A 22,495-nucleotide genomic window follows, 5' to 3' on the forward strand; every position below is an offset into this window, starting at 1 on the left:
TGTTGCCGCAGCTATGTCTTTAGCAGTTAGAGGCAAGTCAGGGATGTCCTGTAGGGACATTATTTGTCCCACTGGGGCAGGGTCACCCTCGGTGATGTTTAAGGGCAGTCTGCTAAGGGCATCTGCGTGCCCCATGTCCTTGCCCGGTCTGTATTGAAGAGAGAATGAGTATGCTGAGAGGAAAATGGACCATCTCAGCATCCGGGGTGACATGATTTGGGGAGTCTGTTTATCTGTGGTAAACAGTCCCAACAGGGGTTTGTGGTCTGTCAGTATGGTAAAGTTCCTTCCATACAGGTAGTCGTGGAACTTTTTAACTCCAGCCACGATTGCTAATGCTTCCCTGTCTATCTGAGCATAATTTCGCTCTGCCTTGGTTAGTGTCCGGGAATAATATGCAATGGGTCTTTGCATTCCTTGGTTGTCTAAGTGGCTGATCACGGCCCCTACACCATAAGGTGAAGCATCACACGCTAGGTAAATTGGTTTATTTTCTATGAAGTGGGTTACAGTTGATTGGCTGGAAAGAATGTCTTTTAACGTTTGGAAACTAATTCTATGTTTCTTCTGCCACTGCCAAGGAGTCTTTTTATCTAAGAGCCTATGGAGAGGTTCTGCAATGGCAGCCTTGTGGGGTACAAATGTATGGTAGAAGTTTACTAAGCCAAGGAAGGCTTTTAGTTCAGCCTTGTTCCTAGGCTCAGGAGCTAATTTAATTGCTTTTATTTTTTCAGGGGTTGGATGGACCCCATTTTTGTCTATCCTGAACCCCAAGAAATCAGTGGACTTAACCCCAATGCAACATTTTTCCCTTTTTAGTTTTAAACCAGCCCTTCTAAATCTTCCCAATACCTGTTCCAGCCGCTCCACTAGCATTTCTTCATTTTTTCCAGCTATCAAGACATCATCAAAGTAAGGGCATACACCTGGTATGCCCTTTAAGGTCCTCTCCATCACTTCTTGAAAGATGCCTGGAGCTGCTGCAATGCCAAATTGCAGTCTGTGGACTCGGAACGCCCCCTTGTGGGTAACTATCGTCTGTGCTTCTGCAGCCTCTTCGGAAACAGTCAACTGTAAGTACGCATGCGCCAAGTCTAGCTTGGCAAACATGGCGCCGTCCTGGATCGTGGCGAGGACCTGCTTCACCGTCGGGACCGGGTAAGCATGTTTTTTCATTCCAATGTTCAGGGTGGCTTTGTAGTCAGCGCAGATTCTCACATCCCCATTGGGTTTGAGGGGTGTGACAATCGGCGTTTCCCACAAACCACCCTCAACAGGTTCTAACACGCCTTGGCCTACAAGCCTCTCGAGCTCGGCCTCGATTTTTTCCTTCAGGGCGAAAGGCACCCTGCGGGCCTTAAGCCTGATAGGTTTTACTGAGGGGTCTAGATTGAATTTAATTGGGGGTCCTTTGTATTTACCGAGGGATCCGTCGAATACGTCTGCAAATTCATTGCAGACTGATTCGAGGGTCTTATTTTTAATTATTGAATTTATTCCCCCGATCCAAATGCCCAGGGCAGGGAACCAGTTAATGCCAATTAGGCTAGTCCTATGACCCTCAGTTACTATTAAATCTAAATTCCCCTTAAATCCCTTAAATTCTACGCGAAGACTAATTTTCCCTTTTATTTTAATTGGGCTTTTTTGGAAATCGGTTAATTGAATTTTTGTTGAACTAAGTGGAATTTTTCTTCCACTTATTTGTTCAATCCTATCAAGGGTTTCACTGGAAATTATTGATACTGAAGCCCCTGAGTCGATTTCCATTCTGCAAGGAACCCCTTGCAGATGGACTATGATTTTTAATTTTCCTTCTGGAAAATTGCCATTTTTCCCAATTCTCCTGCGGTTGACTCGAGCCACCTCCCCTAATTTTGGAATTTTTACCCAGGGTTTAAGGGACTCCTTGCCACTAACGTTAGGGGTTACCTTACCTTCGGGCCACACATCGACTTCGTGGAGGCGGTTGTCTCGAGCACGGCTCCTGCAGATGGCCTGGATGTGGCCGGTCTTCCCACACGCCCTGCACTTTGCGGTGCGGAATCGGCAAGATGCGCGGGGATGGTTGCCGCCGCAGCTGCCGCACCGGTTCTGTGGTTCATTTTCGCGCGGTCTGGTTGCGGTGTCCCTCCATGGTCGTTGTGGCCCTGTCGCTTGTCTTTGCGGAGTTGCGGGTTGTTGACGTCGGTTAGGTTCGGGCCCTTCGCTTCTGGGTGGTCTTGGCGCCAATTTTCCGAATCGCCTGGAGACTTCGGCGATATCTTCTTCCCACTGCTGGTCCGCCTCCCCGCAGTCCACATAGCCCTCTTGGTTGATCTCGGACGATGCTGCCATGCTACTGCGGGGGGGGTCGCGATACCCGGTTGATTCGTACGTTAGAAGTTCGTCGATCACCTCCTGCAGATCGCCAGTGGGTTTGGATATAATTCTGTTTTGTAGCTGCTCGTCCCTCAAGCCCAGTACTACACGGTCACGAATTCTTATTTCAAGATTATCGTATTTACATCGTACTGCGGCTTCCCTGACGGCAGCGACAAATTTTTGTATGGACTCTCCCGGCCTCTGGTTTCTTTTCTCGAAGATGCGCCGCCAGAATAGTTCGGATCTCCTAGGTGTAAAGTGGACCTTTAGTTTGGCAAGGAGATCGGCATACGGCACGCTTGAGACCGGTTGCGGTTGACACAGACCGACAGCGACTCGATAGACCGGTGTGCCGCAAATCGTCAGTAATGCTGCCGCTTTTTTCCGGTCGTCGGTGATTCCGTTCACTAGCAGGAACCCTTCGACCTGTCCGACGTATTCTTCCCAATCTTCGGGGAAGTTTGGGTCGAATTCCTTCAATGACCCAATCTGCGCCATTCGGAGAATTTTCTTATTCTGCCGCGGCCGCTCGGTTGACTTTGACACGTATTCGAATTTGCCGCCTTTGCGCGACAATTCCGCCAATTCTCTGGTCTTCTGTCTATCCCACCTTCGTCGCCAATTGTTTAGTTCTGATAGACGAGGACTCAGAGTGGTTTTAACAAGGAATGAGTTTATTGAATACACAAAGTCAACTGGCAACTGTCAAATGTTGCAACCTTTTTATAGTGGAACTGTTTGAACTGTAACCAATCGTTAGAGACTATTTTCCCGCTTCTTGTTTATGGCAACCAATGATTGCAACAGAATCTCCCGCTCAAACCCCACTACCTTTGCAATCTGCAATCTTCCCTGTTTGCAACTATTTACATACACAACATGTTATATTACAGATTTTAATTTGGTAACAACCTTTGGAAATTTTTCAGGGCCGTGCCTCAGACTTTTGTTAGTTCTTTCTCCTGGAAAAGTAATAAAAATATTAAATAATATTAACTAGGAAGAGAATAGTTGCTCATATTTCCAAATAATGTTTTTCTGACATACCAGTTTAAAGGTACTTACTTACGAATACTCGAACAAGGAAAATTTGGTGTTATTTTTTTTTTTATTCCAAGCATGGGATTAGGTTGTTACCAATTCTTAATAAAGCAATTCTTGCTTCTGGCCTCTTTTTTTGGGATGTTACAGTACATTCAAGAAATGGTGAGGCATTTTATTCTTTTTCTGAAATTGTTCAGTATTTGTTTCTTTAATGGCAAGTTTCACTGTAAGTTGACCTTGAAAGCAAAATCTTAAAATTGTCTTGGGCAAATTTGACAAAATTGACAAAATTTGTATGAAATACATTCTATATTAATTATATATTCTGTTCTATCAACATCTCATTACAATTATGTTGTAGTCAAATCCATCACAAAAGCTCATCACTAGCTGTAAATGTTTAGAATGTAGATGTGTGGTGTTCAAATGCAGATATTCATATATATATACACACTCAAAAATACTCTTTTTTAATTATCTTCTCTGACAAGTTCAGACATTTATATCTAGTCAGAAACGTTTTGCTTATATGACATTTAGCATAGACTTACCCCTTCTATCTGCTGCTCTTTTGGGGTCAGCAACACGTTTAATAATATAGTCCCAAGATCTTGGTCTGGATAATGTGGGTCCTTCAGACTCAATATAACATCAACAGGCCTAGAAAAACAGGTCAATAGAAAAATGAAAACACTAAAATTATGCTTCTACAGACTGCCTGCCTCAGGACAAAGAGTTTAATAACTCATGAGTTATGTTTTGCTTTCTATCACCTTCATCAAATAAACAATGAGAATTTAAAGCAAGAACAAGTCCAGCAATTTTTGTAAACTTATGGATAAGGCTTTTAATATACACCAAGGACTGTCTGACATCTTAAAATGACAAGAACACAATGTTCACATTATCCTGGATACAAAGCTTTGTTCTGTACAAACTTTTCATAAACACTTGAAAGTTTGGATATTTTTTCATATCCAAACTTTCAATATTTACTAAAAGCAATGTAAATATTACAGGTAGTTGTTAAGTTACAGTGGCAACTGGGACCAGAATTTCTGTCACTAAGTGATGCGGTCACAAAGCACGACATCATGTGACTAGTCGCATTACTTAACAATGGCAATCCCAGCAATTCTCTTAATTGAATTCTACTGATCATTAGCCAAGGACCCAACATGATCCAAGCCATTCCCAGCTTGGTCCTTCCCAACCCAAAGCCCTGTTGTTTCAAGCTAAGGAACTACCTTCACTTCAACTCCCCACAATAGCCTGTTTCCTATATCTCTGCCAGTGTTCAGACATATGTAGAAAATATCTGGGACCATTTGGATGAGAATATGATGGACACATACCATCACAAATATGGAGACCCCACTATAGCTGATCATCTAAGTTCAAACATTATACCCTTCCAGTTTGAAATGGTCCCAAAGTAGTTTAAAAGATGTAAAACAGAAAGAAAAGTAGATGAGGAAGGGAAGGGAAGACAATGCTTCCTAGTTCTCTTTTCATAAATTTCTGATAATTCAACTCTAGTATTTTTATTTTAACTAGTATTGGTAGTGTAGCATTCAACTTCTTTTTTTTCTTTCTCTGTATCCCTAGTCACATTGAAATAGAAAGAAATACATCATGAAATTCATTGAGTTTCATAAAATGATACCTATTTTGTTCTAGGGAATTCAGGTCCAAAAAAGCTGACCCCATAAAATCATCTTGAAGTCCAAAATCATAATCAAAAACCTAAGATGAACAAATAACATTTTATTAATAAAAACAGATTTCATAAACTTAACAACTCAATGTTTACACAAATAGATACATGAGGCATGCAATTATTAGATGATACTGCAAACTAATTGGTCCCAAAGTTCATGTACTCATTTTTATAAAATACACATGTAAAGTTTTTTTTACTATTTCTTTTTCTGGCTGGCATAATTTCTCAAACATTAATCAAAGTTATGAAGACTTTATTTTGCTGTGTTCTGGAATATTTTGATGAATATTGCAATTTTAATAAGGATGTTGTATTGTGCCCTTTAATAATATTTCTGTTAAGATTAAGCTCTGAGATCAGTAAGATGTACTATTATTGCTATTTTTAAGGAGAACTGGATGTGACTTACCTTTATATACAGTTGTTCCCTTAAGTGCTCAATAAGAATGGAAGTTCTTTCCTCCCAAACAGGATTAAGATTCTTACTGATTGTTTTACTTCTAAAGATTTCTTTTCCACCAAGTTTAAACTTGACATATGGATCACTTGTTCCTGAAGCAAAAGTTAAGGTTATATATGAAAACTAGATGTTCTTGGGAGCTCATAAATTTAAAGTAAAACAACAATAAGCAGCTAGTTTTCTCTTTTTAGATGACGGGAGTAACAAATGTTTTTAAAAGATTAAAATAAGAGTGAGATTGGATCAATTCTATACATTTATTTTCTTTGAAACTCAAGATTTGGTAATTCTAACATGTGACAGGAAGGTTGTTGGTTGGTTACTACCATATGTATATTATTTATTTATTATTATTTTCCTTGCTTTGTTATATATGTAGGTTCTATATATGGTGGATCATGAAACTATATCATTGCTTTTATATAGTTTCTTTAAAATTAGCAATTAAAATACCCCTGACAAAGAGAATAAAGTAAGACCTCATATATTAATTCTTAAAGCAAAATATGCAATTCCTACAATAAAACATCTACTGTTTTATATTAAATAGTTTTTCATGGTTGTAAAGATGACAATCAGAAGAGCTTTTATTTCTATTTTACTTTAAAGTAGTGCATGCATACTGCACATTACTGTGAATAAGAGCAACATGGAATGCATTTTCACTTATTCAAAATCATTCCATAAATACAGTTTATATATTTGTAATATTTCATCAGGCAATGACAAGGCAAAATTATCTTCCAGTGTATAATAAGGTTAAGTAAAAACAAAGTCAAATTCAGACTAATGCTCTATCTTGCCAAACACTAGAAATATCCTTTATTAACCTCTTTCTCAATAACTAAAAAGACTGTAAACATTATGCAACAGAAACAAATATTTGAGATAAATTCCAGATCAAACAATAAAAAAACATGAAAGCGATAGTTTAATATTTGAAATTGTTCTACACTGAATTTAAAACTGTGTGTATATTCGCCATCTGTTAAATTATCCCCTGATCTCTGAATAACTTTACATGGAAATATCTCAATACACTCTTTAAAATATTCTGTCTGGATTCAGAATTTATCATAGAATATAAATAGCCAATTATAAGATTTAATCCTGCAATAAAATGTCCACATGAGCAAAAGTGTATAGACATGTATTTGAATGCATAATTTAGAAGGTAAATGAAATTTAAAAACAAAATTACACTGATGTGATTTGATCAATATTTACTATTAAATGTATCATGCCATGTAAATATAAAGCTGAATAGGTTTGTCCATAACAAATATAACCTGTGTTTTAACATATTTCATTCATTTCCATTTTAATTAAAAACGCAAATATGCCAAGTCAGTTGTCCTAGTAAACAATGTTTCAAGCAGACTTCTAATATTTATTGAAATATTTAAGGCTTTTTTATCCTACATTCTAATATGACAATTATTACTTTATTTATTTTATTTTTTATTTATTTTATTTTAATTCCATTTATATCCCGCCCTTCTCCGAAGACTCAGGGCGGCTTACAAGCTTAAAAATATTAAGTATTTTTAGTCTCACTATTTAAAAAAGCCCGAAAGCAATTATAACAGCAACAGCCCTTGCTGAACACATGGTGGCAGTATGACAGCAAAAATCTTTCTTTTGAGGCTCAGTTATAAACCTACACAAATCATGGGCTCATAAAACAGAATCCTGTAGTCAATATTAGACCCAGTCCTGTTAACTGCTGTCCATAAATCATGGATTAAACACATTAGCAAGAATTATTCAGCGTAAGCTGAAATATACCATAGTTGATGTATTTACAAATTGCTGGAAGAATAAAATTTGATCTTAAGAATGATCTTAAGAATGAAGGAGGAAGGTTAAGAAGAGTGGGAGAATTTGAAACCTTTATGAAAATCCACCCCTTCGTGGATTACTGCCTTGTCGTGGCGAAGGGGCTTGCGTAATTCAATGAAGCTATGAGCTATGCCGTGCAGGGCCACCCAATCATAGCAGAGTGTTTTGACAAAACCTGATCCACTGGAGAAGGAAATGGCAACCCACTCCAGTATCTTTGCCATGAAAACCCCATGGACAGTACCAAAAAGCAAAAAGATATGACGCTGGAAGATGAGCCCCTCAGGTCGGAAGGTGTCCAATATGCTACTGGGGAAGAGCAGAGGGCTAGTACTAGTAGCGTCAGAAAGAATGAAGTGACTGGGCCAAAGCTGAAAGCTCAGCTGTGGATATATCTGGTGGTGAAAGGAAAGGCCAATGCTGTAAATATTTTTTTCTCCATAGGAACCTGGAATGTAAGATCCATGAATCAAGGAAAGCTGGACGTGGTCAAACAAGAGATGACAAGACTGAACATCGACATCTTAGGAATCAGCGAACTAAAATGGACAGGAATGGGTGAATTTAATTCAGATGACCATCAGATATACTACTGCAGGCAAGAATCCTTCAGAAGAAATGGAGTAGCCTTAATAGTCAATAAAAGAGTAGGAAAAGCAATACTGGGATACAATCCCCAAAATGACAGAATGATCTCAGTTCGAATCCAAGGCAAACCATTCAATATCACAGTAGTCCAAGTCTATGCCCCAGCCACCAGTGCTGAAGAGGATGAAATTGACTGGTTCTATGAAGCCCTACAGCACCTTATAGAAATAACACCAAAAAGTGATGTCCTTATCATCATGGGAGATTGGAATGCTAAAGTAGGAAGCCAAAAGTTAACCGGAATAACAGGCAAGTTTGGCCTTGGATTACAAAATGAAGCAGAGCACAGGCTGATAGAATTTTGTCAAGAGAATACGATGATCATAGCAAACACTCTTTTCCAACAACCCGAGATGGCTCTACACAGGGACATCACCAGACGGTCAACACAGAAATCAGATTTATTGTTGTGATTCAGCGTCAGCCTGTCATACCGGCAGCTGAGTCTGATGATTCTGAAGAGGAGGAGGAGAAGGGGTTTGGAGAGCCTTTGGTGTCAGAGGGATGCTCTGATGCACTGCAGGACTCTCAGCCTGGCCCCTCCTGTCATGTTCCTCATCAGACTCAGCCATGCAAACACGAGGTATTGGACATAGAGGATTCACAGCTGGATCTATTCAGGGATCCACACAATCCACACAATCAAATGCTTTAGCATAGTCGATGAAGCAAAAGTAGATGTTTTTCTGGAACTCCCTAGCTTTCTCCATGATCCAGCGTATGTTGGCAATTTGATCTCTAGTTCCTCTGCCTCTTCGAAATCCTGCCTGTACTTCTGGTAGTTCTCGATCCACATACTGCTGGAGTCTAGCTTGTAGGATTTTAAGCATAACTTTACTAGCATGAGAAATGAGCGCAATGGTGAGATAGTTTGAACATTCTTTGGCACTGCCTTTCTTTGGAATTGGAATGTAAACTGATCTTTTCCAATCCTGTGGCCACTGTTGAGTTTTCCAAATTTGCTGGCAAATTGAGTGTAGCACTTTTACTGCATCGTCTTTTAAGATTTTGAATAGCTGAGCTGGAATACTGTCACCTCCACTAGCTTTGTTGTTGCTCAGCTTTTCTAAGGCCCACTTCACTTCACATTCTAGGATGTCTGGCTCGAGGTCAGTGATCACCCCATCGTGGTTATCAGGGACGTTAAGCTCATTCTTGTATAGTTCTTCTGTGTAATTTTGCCACCTCTTCTTAATCTCTTCTGCCTCTGTTAGGTCCCTGCCATTTTGGTCCTTTATCATGCCCATTTTTGCATTAAACATTCCCTTCATCTCTCCAATTTTCTTGAAGAGATCTCTGGTCCTCCCTATTCTATTGTTTTCTTCTATTTCTTTGGACTTCATTTAAGAAGGCATTCTTATCTCTTCTAGCTATTCTCTGGAATTCTGCATTCAATTGGGTGTATCTTTCTTTTTCTCCCTTGCCTTTCGCTTCCCTCCTTTCCTCAGCTATTTGCAAAGCTTCCTCAGATAGCCATTTTGCTTTCTTGCATTTCTTTTTCTTTGGGATGGGTAGTGGGTTCGTTGTGCAGGAAAGGAGACGACGCAAGTGAGTTCAGCAAAGCTCATGGTTTATTGCTTACAGGATCTGAACTGAGAATTGGGCTGCAGCTTGCAGCAATTTATAGCCTGGCCCCTAGGCGGCAGCCAATAGGTTTGAAGCAACCCATTGCCGCCTAGGGGCAGCCAATAGCCATACTGGAGATGGGGAGTCTGAGTTGCTGGAGAGCCGTTAGCTGCTCCAGCTTACCACGTGGTATTACAAGTGAGTCCAATACATAACAGACAGATTTTATTTTCCTGGGCTTCAAGATCACTGCAGACGGGGACTGCAGCCAAGAAATTAAAAGACGCTTGCTCCTGGGGAGGAAAGCCATGGCAAATCTAGACAGCACACTAAAAAGCAAAGACATCACCCTGACAACAAAAGTACGTATAGTCAAGGCTATGGTCTTCCCAGTTGCAATGTATGGCTGTGAAAGTTGGACCATAAGAAAGGCTGAGCACTAAGGAATTGAGGCTTTTGAACTATGGTGCTGGAGAAGACTCCTGCGAGTCCCTTGGACTGCAAGGCGATCAAACCGGTCAGTCCTAGAGGAGATCAACCCTGACTGCTCTTTAGAAGGCCACATCCTGAAGTTGAAACTCAGATACTTTGGCCACCTAATGAGACTGAAAGACTCACTGGAAAAGAGCCTAATACTGGGAAAGGTTGAGGGCAAGAAAAGAATGGGACAACAGAGAATGAGGTGGCTGGATGGAGTCACTGAAACAGTAGGCATGAGTCTAGACGGACTCCAGAAGATGGTAGAGGACAGGAAGGCCTGGAGGAACGTTGTCCATGGCGTCACGATGGGTCGAACATGACTTCGCAACTAACAACAACAACAACATGAAAATCCAGGAGAATTGGTTAGGTTGCAACAGGTAATCCTTCATTTACCACAATATTATTTACCACAATATTATTTATTGTAAGTGTTATGTGTCAAATCAATGAATAAGATAAATAATGGGGATAATTATTGTTCTATAAGAACCTTGAAGCATTATAAGCAGCACCAGCTATTTTTTTTCAGCTTTGCCTACACCATTTGTACACTTCCACTGATGGCAGTTACTGAACTTTCTCTTCAATATATAGGAATCAAATGCTCTGTCACTTTACGTATCAATTTCTATGAAAAACAGAAAAGAAATAAACAAATAACAGGTCAATTATTTTGAGAAACTATTTAGACTACATCACTTCTGTCCAAGGAATTATATGACCACTATCTTGCTGAATTCTGTTGAAATATTTTTTGTATAAAGTTTTTGAAACAACAAATCTACCTTTTATATAGAGTTAAAATATTCACTAGTTTGTAACCTTACTTTGTAGTCTATGTTTAAAAATGGTCTTTATAGCATCTTGTTGTACAGTTCATTCTTCAAGAGAAATCATATTACTGATTATTAACCTTGTTTAATGAAAACATGTTGCCATAATTGTCTCAATTTCTTCTATTAATAATTCTAAGTTTTTATATACAGTACTCAATGTAATACATTGAATCATTTGATTCTCAGAACTATCACTCTGACAATGTTACTGAGCAAAATTTTAGCTTATTCATAATTATATGTCCAGATCCTCTCCAACAACCAATTCACAAGACTACAGATTAAAACAGCAAATTTCATTCATTAGAAATGGGTGAATTAGAGTGCCGATTTATAATTTAATCATAATTTATCACATAAATTGCAGGATAATTTTGCTTAGATGACATTATTATTACATATATAATCTGACTTTTCATTTGTATAAACTCTCAATGACATCCAGAAACTTCAAAAGAACACAAGAATGCTAATTATGAGTCTCTAACACATTTTAAGATTCATATTCATTTTTTCTCATGTGAAGTCAGTTTATGAAGTCAGTTATCCCTCTTTTTTCCATCAATTTTATTAAAGTTTATACTATATACGTAAGTAAACCAAACACACCTATAGAATGAAAAACACTTTTATAAAAGAAAAAAATGAAAAAGTACAGAAAAAGAAAAAGGTAACAGAAAAATAGAAACTTTCCCCTTCATCTGTGCATAATTACCTCTCTTGTATTCTATAAGATGTTGCACACAAAGTGATCATTCAGTAAATAAAGTGAATTAAATACAATTTTCAGTCAGTCAATAAATAGAACACATGAATTGTAATTGTAATTCAGCTGAAAGGACTCAAGAATTAAAATAGTCATGCAAAAGTAATTACCTAATAAGGCAGTGAGTTATTTTCATTTCACATAATTTATATATTTCATTTAAACTCACATATTTTCGCTCAGATAATCACTCAATGTGGCAAGCAAAATTAAACACAATTCCAAAGATTAATGATAAATACAATTAACATTAACATTAAAGATGTATCATTAGAGATTTCCTAAATATTAAGTAGAGACCAAATATAACTTCCTAGCAAGGTGGGAAACAATATCTGGGGAAGTCATGTCTGTGCTAGCAGACCTATCTTTGTAAACATCCCTTCTCTAGATCTTAAAGGTTTGTTTATAATAGAACATGCAGTGTTCAAAAATGGCAAATCAAGCTTTTAAATAAGGATCGTAGAACATCAGCCTATTGGTTAATGAAACACATCTTTTCAAAAACCTGATCTTCACCTTTAACTATATCTGACAGATTTAACCAATAGGAAAGGTATGGCTGAAGTTCTGTCCACATACTGTAAACACAAGCCAAAAAGAATAGAAAACTAAGCTTAGCAAACACTTATTATATTACAGTATTTTCACATCCATAGTTAGTTTTAAGCCCTGTTTGAAAGCCCTATCCTTTTAGAATTCACAAAGCAAACCTTTTCAAATACCATTTACTCTAAGTCAGCTGTGAAAGTATCTGAGATAATTATCTACTGAAAAGTAAATAACGTGATTTAAAATGTGTTAAATTTGTTAGAGGGAGCAGACTATTGTGTCTCATTGAACTGCTTCTTATATATTCCCAAAGCATAAAACGAACTAGGATTAAAACTACCAAAGAGAGATGCTTGCTTTTGTCAGAGATGTCAATTAATATAAAAAACCCGAGTATATTAACAACTAATCTTTGTATGTGCCTATGATATCTATAATATTAAACTACAATCACATTAAAGGCTTTTCCATTTTATCACAGCAGCTTTAAGAGTTAAGAATAAAAAAGGCTAAATGCAATATTTCTTAAAAAAATACTTGACTTTCAATTATAACCACCAGACAAATGCTGCCTAAAAATTCTTCTCATATTTTGTCTTTTTGATTCTATTCTTCCCATATCCATTTGAAGACTCACAGTATTACCAATAACAATTGGTATTAAACTGACAAAGCAGAGCACACAGTGATCTAAAAAGGAATGACTGCTTCAGTGGTAAACTATTCTGTTTCTAAGCTCCATTTATCACAAATCTGACCTATATTCAACTATCGAAATATAACATATTCCAACACAATAGATACCAACACATCATCAAAAGTGTGTATGCATCTAGTCGCAAAACAATTACTTGAACATACTCAACAGTTAACTGGCAGCCAATACTGATTCTTCTGCCCTTTAGCTGGGATTACAGTCCAATTACCAATGCATGGTTCCGAATCTAGGACCAAGTCAGAGAGTGAATATGTATTCTTTTGCTCATGTTTTTAAAAATATGTCTTTATATCCTGGGGCCAGGAAAAAAAAAGTCTGGGGGAAAAAAAGTTCATTGCCTTCTAAAATTTGAAAAACCCAGATATAAGCAAAATATGTTTGATACAAATTTACTATCCGCTCTAGCTGTCTATTTTATAAGTTGCTAAAAACATTTTAAAGCCAACAAAATCCTTATGTTAAGGGGAAAGTTATCATTACAAAATATATAAACTAATGTAATAGTGGTATTACTATTTATCAAACTCATCTCAGTCTTTAGGAAACTGGCTATATTAGAACATTTTTGGAGGCATACTCTTACCTCTTCGATCACGAGCTGCCAAGTTAGTACCTCGTCTTAATGTAATATCCAATTGGTACATTCCTGGTTCAGCAGGTGGCAATTCTACATTACTTGTCCCAGCAAGACCAAATCTCTAAAAAGCATAAAGAAAATATTAAAACATCCTTACCATAGTTTTAGTATTTTCTCAATTACCTTGTTTGGAAACTAAAATTCCTTATTCTCATAACAACTGTAGAACATTAGATAATAACATCACTGACTGACAGTAACAGTTTTTAACAATTCTCTTCCTATTTATAAATATTAAGAATTTTCAGCAGGTACATAAAAATGAGATTAAAATGATGGAAGCAAATTATTACCTTCTCACAAAAGATCAGTTGTATTCTATAGGTAACAACTTGTTCTACAATTTACTTTTCCTGTTTTGACAGTTAGAACAATGATCAACAGAACAGAAATAAAAAACTTAAACAGGTAATACAGAAAGTCTAGTGATCACACATTTATATAGTTTAATAAGCAGTGTTAACAGCAGTTTGTCATTAATACATTTTTCTTTGCTTCCACTTTTATAACCATGTCTTTGTCAAATTTCTTGACTCTGGAAAAATCTCAATGGTTTTGCAAAATGCAATTGACCAAATGAAGTTACTGCCTATTTGGATTTGGATTTTGCTTCATGGCCTTGGGGTTAGGTTTTTTTTTAATACTATTGTGAATATCAGCATCCTATTATGTTTACATTTTTATTTTGAACATTTTCAATAATTATAGTAATGTATCATTAGTAACAAGGGATGCGGTGGCTCAGTGGGTTAGGATGCTGAGCTTGTCAATCAGAAGGTCGGCAGTTTGGCGGGTTGAATCCCAGGTGCCGCATAACAGAGTGAGCACCTGTTACTCGTCCCAGCTTCTGCCAACCTAGCAGTTCGAAAGCACGTAAAAATGCAAGTAGAAAAATAGGGACCACTACGGTGGGAAAGGTAACAGCCTTCCGTGCGCCTTTGGCGTCTAGTCATGCCGGCCACATGACCATGGAGACGTCCTCAGACAAGCACTGGCTCTTTGGCTTTGAAATGGAGATGAGCACCGGCCCCTAGAGTTGGAAACAACTAGCACACATGTGCGGGGGAACCTTTTTATCATTAGTAACTAAGCAGCTTAAATAATTGTGTTAAATTAATATGAGAACCAAAAAAGACACTCATTATTAGAGAGAAAACCTATTCCATTAACTGAGAAACAAAATCTTTAAAGTTTTCAATAAGAAATTCAATTATTGCCTCACAAATCATGATATATCTTCTTTCAGGATCCTAATGTGGTATGTATCCCTTTCCCATCACATTATAAGTAGACCTCAACTTGTGAGCACAATTTAACATAATAACAGAGTTGGAAGGGATCTTGGGGGTCAAGTCCAACCCGCTGCTCCAGCTGGAAACCCTATACAATTTCAGATAAATGGTTGCCCAATATCTTCTTAAACATCTTCATCTATGGATTCAATCCGTAGCTCAGTTCTCGGCTGCACAGGCCTTCCAGAAAGGCCTCTGACTGCGAAATGCAGGCCTGAGCTCCATTCTCAGTTGCAGAATGAAGTGGGCTGGCTGGGCGGGGCTGTCAATGCTGCCGCCACAAGGTGCCTCTTTGGAAGGCAAAAAAAAAACACCAAAAAAACGGGTCTTATTTTTGGGAAAACATAGTATTAACAAAGTATTAGATACTTCTTCTATTAAAGAGTCATATTCCAAGTCTGAGAATTGGTTTGTGAAATATACATCTTTAGCACAAATACTTACAAGATAGCATTCAAATAATGCAATGCTCTAAAGTCATTAAAAAGTTAAGCAAGTAAAATATAACACTATAGCTTATAGAGAGAAATAGACAATCCAAGGAATTTTAGGTTTTAAAATTTCAGTAGGTTAAAAACATCTTCATTGACTTCAAAATGTTACATTGTGGCTTGGCAAGTTTATTTATAATGTAGATTATAAGGTACCAAAGTAAGAAGCCTTTGCATTAAAATAAGTCATAAATATTCTTAGCTTATTTGTGTACTAATATTGAAACATTAATCATAATCATAACGGCAGCCACCAGGGCACTCGACTGTGTTGTACCCATGCGACCTCTGACCCGACGCAGATCCCGTTGGGCCCCATGGTTCTCTGTGGAGCTCCGGGAGATGAAGCAGCGGAGACGAGGTCTAGAGAGCGGTTGGAGATCCAGCCGATCCGAATCCGACCGATTGCAGTTAAGAACCTTTATAAGGTCTTATCTTGCGGCGATAAGGACGGCGAAGTCTAACTACTTTGCCGCCCTTGTCGCGTCCGCAGATAATCGCCCGGCCGCCCTGTTTAGGGTGACTCGCTCCCTCCTTAATCAGGAGGTGAGAGAGGATCCCTTGCAGGGACGAGCCGAGGAGTTTAGTCATCATCTGGCGGACAAAATCGCTCGGATCCGGACCGGCTTGGACTCTGACTGGGCAGAGTCTAATGTGGAGGAATCAGGCGGTCTTGAGCACGTTATCTGGAATGAGTTCGACCCTGTTTCCCCTGATGATGTGGACAGGATCATGGGGAGACTGAGCACCACCACCTGTTTGTTGGATCCGTGCCCCTCCTGGCTAGCTTATGCGGCTCGGGAAGGAACACGAGGCTGGTTCCATGCAGTAATAACTGCTTCCTTGAAGGAGGGTGTCTTTCCTGCCGCCTTGAAGGAGGCGGTGGTGAGACCCCTTCTCAAGAAGCTTGCTTTGGACCCGGCTGTTTTAAACAACTACCGTCCAGTCTCCAACCTTCGCTTTCTGGCGAAGGTTGTTGAGAGTGTGGTGGCGCATCAGCTCCCTCTGTTCCTGGAGGAAACTGATTATCTGGACCCGTACCAATCGGGCTTCAGGCCCGGACACAGCACGGAGACGGCATTGGTCGCGCTGGTGAATGACCTCTGGAGGGCTAGGGACAGGGGTTGCTCCTCTGTCCTGGTCCTATTAGATCTCTCAGCGGCGTTCGATACCATCGACCATGGTATCTTACTGCGGCGTCTCAGGGGGCTGGGAGTGGGAGGCACCGTTTTACGGTGGTTCTCCTCCTACCTCCAGGGCCGCTCGCAGTCGGTGTTGACAGGAGGGCAGAGATCCGCCCCGAGGTCTCTCATTTGTGGAGTCCCTCAGGGGTCGGTTCTCTCGCCTCTCCTGTTCAACATCTATATGAAGCCGCTGGGCGAGATCATACGCTGATGATACCCAACTTTTTCTTTCCACCCCGAACCAACCCAGTGATGCCCTCTCCGTGATGTCCCGGTGCCTGGAGGCGGTTCAGGTCTGGATGGGGAGAAACAGGCTTCGTCTCAATCCCGCCAAGACTGAGTGGCTGTGCATATCGGCATCTCGGGTTAACCAAGTTACCCCCCGTCGATAGGGCTCGCAACTTGGGCGTCCTCCTGGATTCACGGCTCAATTTCGAAGACCATATAGGAGCCGTGACCAGGGGGGCTTTTGCCCAGGTTCGCCTGGTGCGCCAGTTGCGTCCCTATCTGGACTGAGACGCCCTACGCACAGTTACTCATGCGCTTGTGACCTCCCGTTTGGACTACTGTAACGCTCTCTACATGGGGCTGCCCTTGAAGACCACTCGGAGGCTTCAACTGGTGCAGAATGCGGCCGCGCGAGTTGTAATGGGGGTTTCCCGATACTCCCATGTAACACCTCTACTCCGTGAGCTGCATTGGCTTCCGGTTGCCCTCCGGGTGAAATTCAAGGTGCTGGTTATCACCTATAAAGCCCTACATGGCCTGGGTCCGGGATATCTGAGGGAACACCTGCTGCCGGCATCAAATACCCTTCGCCCAGTGCGCTCCCACAGGGAGGGTCTGCTCAGGGTCCCGCCGGTAAGAGACTGCCGGCGGGTGACACCCAGGGATAGGGCCTTCTCGGTGGGAGCGCCTGCCCTCTGGAACCAGCTGCCGGTGGAGCTGAGAACTGCCCCCGACCTTCGATCATTCCGCCGGGGCCTGAAGACCTGGCTCTTCGAGCTCTCGGGCCCAGACTGAGGAGGAATTTTTAATTTGGGGTTCTTTTTAACTGACTACAGGGTTAATTTAATATTTTTTAATTTGGTTCTTAATTTTTGTATTTTGGATTTTTAATTCCCTGTAAACCGCCCTGAGTCCTCAGGGAATAGGGCGGTATATAAATATAACTAAATAAATAAATAAATAAACTACTAATTTGAAAACTGGTTCAATTTTTATTCAAACTCTAGCTATGATGAATCATTAGCTCAACAATTATTTGTTTTCCTAAAATGAAAAAAAATGATCTCAGAAGAATCTTAAAGCTCGAAAGACTTAAACTTTTCTCACAAAAACAGACAGAAAGCATAAAGATCTAGTACAACTGTCACCTTAATTTTAACTTCTATAAATTATAAATGGTAAAATATTAAAAGGTAAAGTAAATAATATTTGATACACACAGAATATAAGAAATTGTTGGCTATTGGAGGATCGTGGATAACTTTCTGGTGGGTGAAACTAGGAAGCTATGAAACTTTAATCAGCAGAAGATGCATAAGTAGACATTAGGTATTGCAAACATCTCATCATTATTGTAGAGCCATCAATGACTCCTCATCTCTGTCCAGGCTAAGACTAACTTTTACTTTTAACTTGTGAAGTTCTTTATGAATTAAAGCAACTAAATTCGAAGGCTATAGTTTTCTATATTTTCCTACTCATGCTCCACAAACAAAAGACCTGCCAAAAACAGTCTTCACATTCAGTAGAGATATCATGTTCAACTAGCTACGAGCAAGGTTTTTATTGATTAACGAACAATTCTGGAATGCCTTTCCTGTGAGTTCTTCAGGTATCTATGTTATTGATTTTTCAGGCCCAACGGATTTTTAAAACCTCTGTCTATTCAACTTTCCATAGCTGTTATTGATCATCTTTATTTTAAAGTTGCATCTTGGAGATAAGTTCAACCTAGTAGCTATTATAAATTCTTTTTATCATTTGTTACTATTTTTAAGCTATATTGTAAATATAGATTTGTAAATATTAGATTTGAATTATAGATTTCATTCTGTGGTTTCCATGGGAGCCTTATTAGATGAATAAATAAATACAATTGAATGAAAGGGACCTATAAGCTATTATACTACACTAAGCTAATATTCTTCTGCCAACCTAGCAGTTCGAAAGCACGTAAAAATGCAAGTAGAAAAATAGGGACCACTACGGTGGGAAGGTAACAGCGTTCCGTGCGCCTTTGGCGTCTAGTCATGCCGGCCACATGACCACGGAGATGTCCTCGGACAAGCGCTGGCTCTTCGGCTTTGAAACGGAGATGAGCACCGGCCCCTAGAGTCGGAAACGACTAGCACACATGTGCGGGGGAACCTTTACCTTTACTTTAAGCTAATATTATAATATATACATATAACTTGGGAATGTTTTTTTAAAAACAGAATATATCTATAATAAATAAAACAAATCCATGAGCATTTGCACACATCATACTTGAGATTTTTTTAAAAAATATGAACCCAAATTAATCATTGATCAACTGAAATTAAATTAAGTATAATATACCAGACTATATTGTACTGTCAGACCTTAATGACTGCCTCAGAAACAATGAGTAGTGAACAGGAAAGATGATTCAATAATTGCAACCTATGTATGTTATGTGCTATTCAAGGTACTGCCACATGTAAAACCCTTCATGGTCCAGAGCCTGAATATAGTGGGAACACCTTCTCCCAATGTCTTCTGCCTGCTTGACAAGATCCAATAAGATAAGTTTCTACCTGTACCCTCATTTAGAGACTGTGATCCATACTTGCCAAAGAACACCTTTCAAATTGTTGCCTCCCTCCTGTGAAACAGTATGGCTCCAGATATTTGAGTGGCCTAGCTCCTTCCTGACTTTTAGAAGTTGGTTGTTTTTATTAGGTCTGGGAAGCAGAGTTGCTGAGATTGTTTCTCTGCTGATTAGTTGATTTTACTTTGGTAGTCATGGTTAAATAATGTATGATTTTTAGACTTATTTGATTATGCATTGACATATGTATGTAATATTGACTTTTTTTCTATTTTTCTCATCTTAACCAGACAAATGGATTTGGGGTAATTTATTCAGAGTTGACTGAATGGGGCAGGGTTGTTCTTTTTTCTGGTGCCATCAAGTCAATGTTGAATCTTGGCAACTGCCTAAATGAGTCCCTGCATTGCCTACTTCTCAGGGCTGAGTTTGTGGTCCAAGGTTACCTGCTGGTTTTGTGCTAAAGGTGGAATTAGAACTCCTGGTCTCCCAGTTTCTAGTCAGATGCCTTAACCACTATACCGAACTGGCTCTATAAGCTGTTCAAATAAAAAAAATATTTTTCTACCCATGCTACAATACTACAAAAAAATTCAAATCACAACAAAGTCTCAGAGCAATGAAAGAAAACTATAAAGTCATTTGCATTAAGTAGATTTTAAAGTACTATAGTACTTTATAGTACTCAGTTCCAGAATACAGTAATAATACAATAAAACTACCACAGTACAAGTGTTGTACTGGTGTTGTGATGTAAGGGGTGGAATTTGTGTCATATTTTAATACATCCCGCTTCCCAGTGATTGTGCAGCTAAGGCTGTGTGACAAAAATCCAGATAACCAGTAAATATATAATTTTTTAATTATATAAATAAATATATAAATAAAATTATATAAATAAAAGATTAACAAGATGAGAGTTCCGGCACCTTTTTTTTAAGAAAAAAAGCACTGATGTAAGCTATCACCACTACTGAGAGAAGAGTTTATCTGAGAATCATAAGGAGTCAGTGGACGATTTTCAATACGGTTGACATTCCTTCCAGGCTTCAGTAAATTCAATTACCTCCTGGTGCTACTAGATCTCTCAGCTATCTTCAATGCTATATAGATCAGGGGTCTCCAAATTTGGCAACTTTTAAGACTTATGGGTTTCAGTTCTTAGAATTCATTCCCCAGTCAGCATGGTTACTTGGGAAATTCTGGGAGTTGAAGTCCACAAGTCTTAAAGTTGCAAAATATGGACACCCCCCCTGACCTAGATCACAGAATCCCTCAGCATTCCTTTTGGAGATGGAAGTAGGGGCTATGATGTTGCAATTCTTCTTCTTCTGGGGACTGTTTCACTGTGGTGGAAGAAAGGGGTTGAACCCTAAGGCTGTCCTCAGTGGAGTGCCCTGGGGGAGGGGCATCTGCTTGTCTGAGCTAAAAGCTCTCTGTGCAGATCTTGAGCTCTTACAGCAAAATGCAATACAGAAAAAAAAGACATACCAGGGAGCAAACTTTGGAACATAATTACTATATATGATTACAAATGATTGTAAGTGTGAAAAACGGTCATAAGTCACTTTTTTTCAGTGATGTTGTAACTTTGAATAAACAAACAATTTTAAATCAAGGACTACCTGTAGTGTTACTATAGAATAGGAGTGGGGAACTATGGCTTTTATGACTTGTGGACTGACCATGCTGCCTCAGGAATTCTGCGAGTTGAAGTCCACAAGTCATAAAGGGGCCATAGCTGTAGATGCTTCATGAAAATAAGTAACACCAGCTGCCTGCAATTAGTGCAGGTTCGAGTCCCACCAGGCTCAAGGTTGACTCAGCCTTCCATCCTTCCAAGGTAGGTAAAATGAGGACCCAGATTGTTGGGGGCAATAAGCTGACTTTGTAAAAATGCCGCTGGGGGGTGGGGAGAAAGCCCTAATAAGCAGGCATATACATAGAATGAAGGCTATTGCTAAGCACATTGATTTGTGCTTTTTAGATTGTAAGCCGCCCTGAGTCTTCGGAGAAGGGCGGGATATAAATGGGATTAAATAAATAAATAAATAAAGTGCAAGACTACAGAAATCACATACACTGAAAAGATTGCACCAAATACTGTATAATAATGCAACTAATTTTTCCTCCCTTTCACTAATACAAAATTCTGCACTGAGGAAAACAATTATTCATTCTATATAGCATTTTATTCAGCTGTGAAAACAAAAGATAAGGAGGGCCCAGGATTTATTGCATATAAATCCATTATTTAAACTGAATTTGCTATTTAAGCTTGTACAAGATTTCCCCTGCAAAACTGTTTAATTAGGCAAACCAATATTAATCATGGAAGAAGATAATGCTGAATCAACCTATTTTTTTTTAACGAACTCTCTGAAAACTCATGGTTTTGCCAGAATGTTATTTGTTCCTTTATCCCCCATGCAATTTAATTTAATTTCATATAAATTAAGCAAGCAACATTTTATAAAGAAAAGGTAAACCCAGTGAACTGAAGACTTTGTGATGAAAACCAAATGCATAATTTTCAAGAACAAACGAGAATCTGCGCAGAGACCCGCTGAATTAGACTCTTAGCCCATCTAGTCCAGCAGTTTGTTCTCACAATAGTCAGCCAAGTGCACAAGGACGTCCACTGGTCCACTCTCAGCAGATGGCCTCTGTCAAAGGCAGTCAATGGCCATCAGAGCTAATAGCCATGATTCCCTGATTTTCTTGAATTGTGCGATCCTTTTCTGAAACCAGGCAAACTAATAGCCAAACCACATCTTGTGGTAGTAAATTCTAAAGTTTAATTATGTGTAGTGTTATCCATTGCCACAATTGTTTCACCTAAAACAGACATGTCAAACACAAGGCCCGGGGGCCGGATCCGGCCTGCAAAGTGGTTTCATGTGGCCCACGGACCCATCCTGGAAACAGTGAGGGAACGGCCCCCACTGCCATGGCCCTGGCCCAGAGACCCTCCTTCTGCCAGAGACCCTCAGATCTGTCCCACTCCTGCCCAGGCCCCCATAGGCACCCTTGATGCGAATGATGTAGAGCTGGCCATGCCCACCCAGTAGGCCACACCCACTCTAGCC

The 22,495-nt window shown here is 39.3% G+C and overlaps 1 protein-coding gene across 1 annotated transcript in view; it reads right to left on the reverse strand.

Moving 5' to 3' along the window:
• Positions 1-22,495, reverse strand: part of MCTP1 (multiple C2 and transmembrane domain containing 1) — a gene marked incomplete at both ends in the record, with an annotated part of 161,973 nt that overhangs the window by 123,188 nt on the left and 16,290 nt on the right. The window contains 4 exons of the mRNA XM_081318857.1: positions 3,960-4,068; positions 5,075-5,154; positions 5,541-5,683; positions 13,586-13,700. Of these exons, the coding sequence (XP_081174983.1) occupies positions 3,960-4,068; positions 5,075-5,154; positions 5,541-5,683; positions 13,586-13,700 (447 nt within the window). The remainder of the gene's footprint in view (positions 1-3,959; positions 4,069-5,074; positions 5,155-5,540; positions 5,684-13,585; positions 13,701-22,495) is intronic.

Source organism: Vipera berus (assembly GCF_964194415.1).
Source record: "Vipera berus genome assembly, chromosome: 2".
Taxonomy (NCBI): Eukaryota; Metazoa; Chordata; class Lepidosauria; order Squamata; family Viperidae; genus Vipera; species Vipera berus.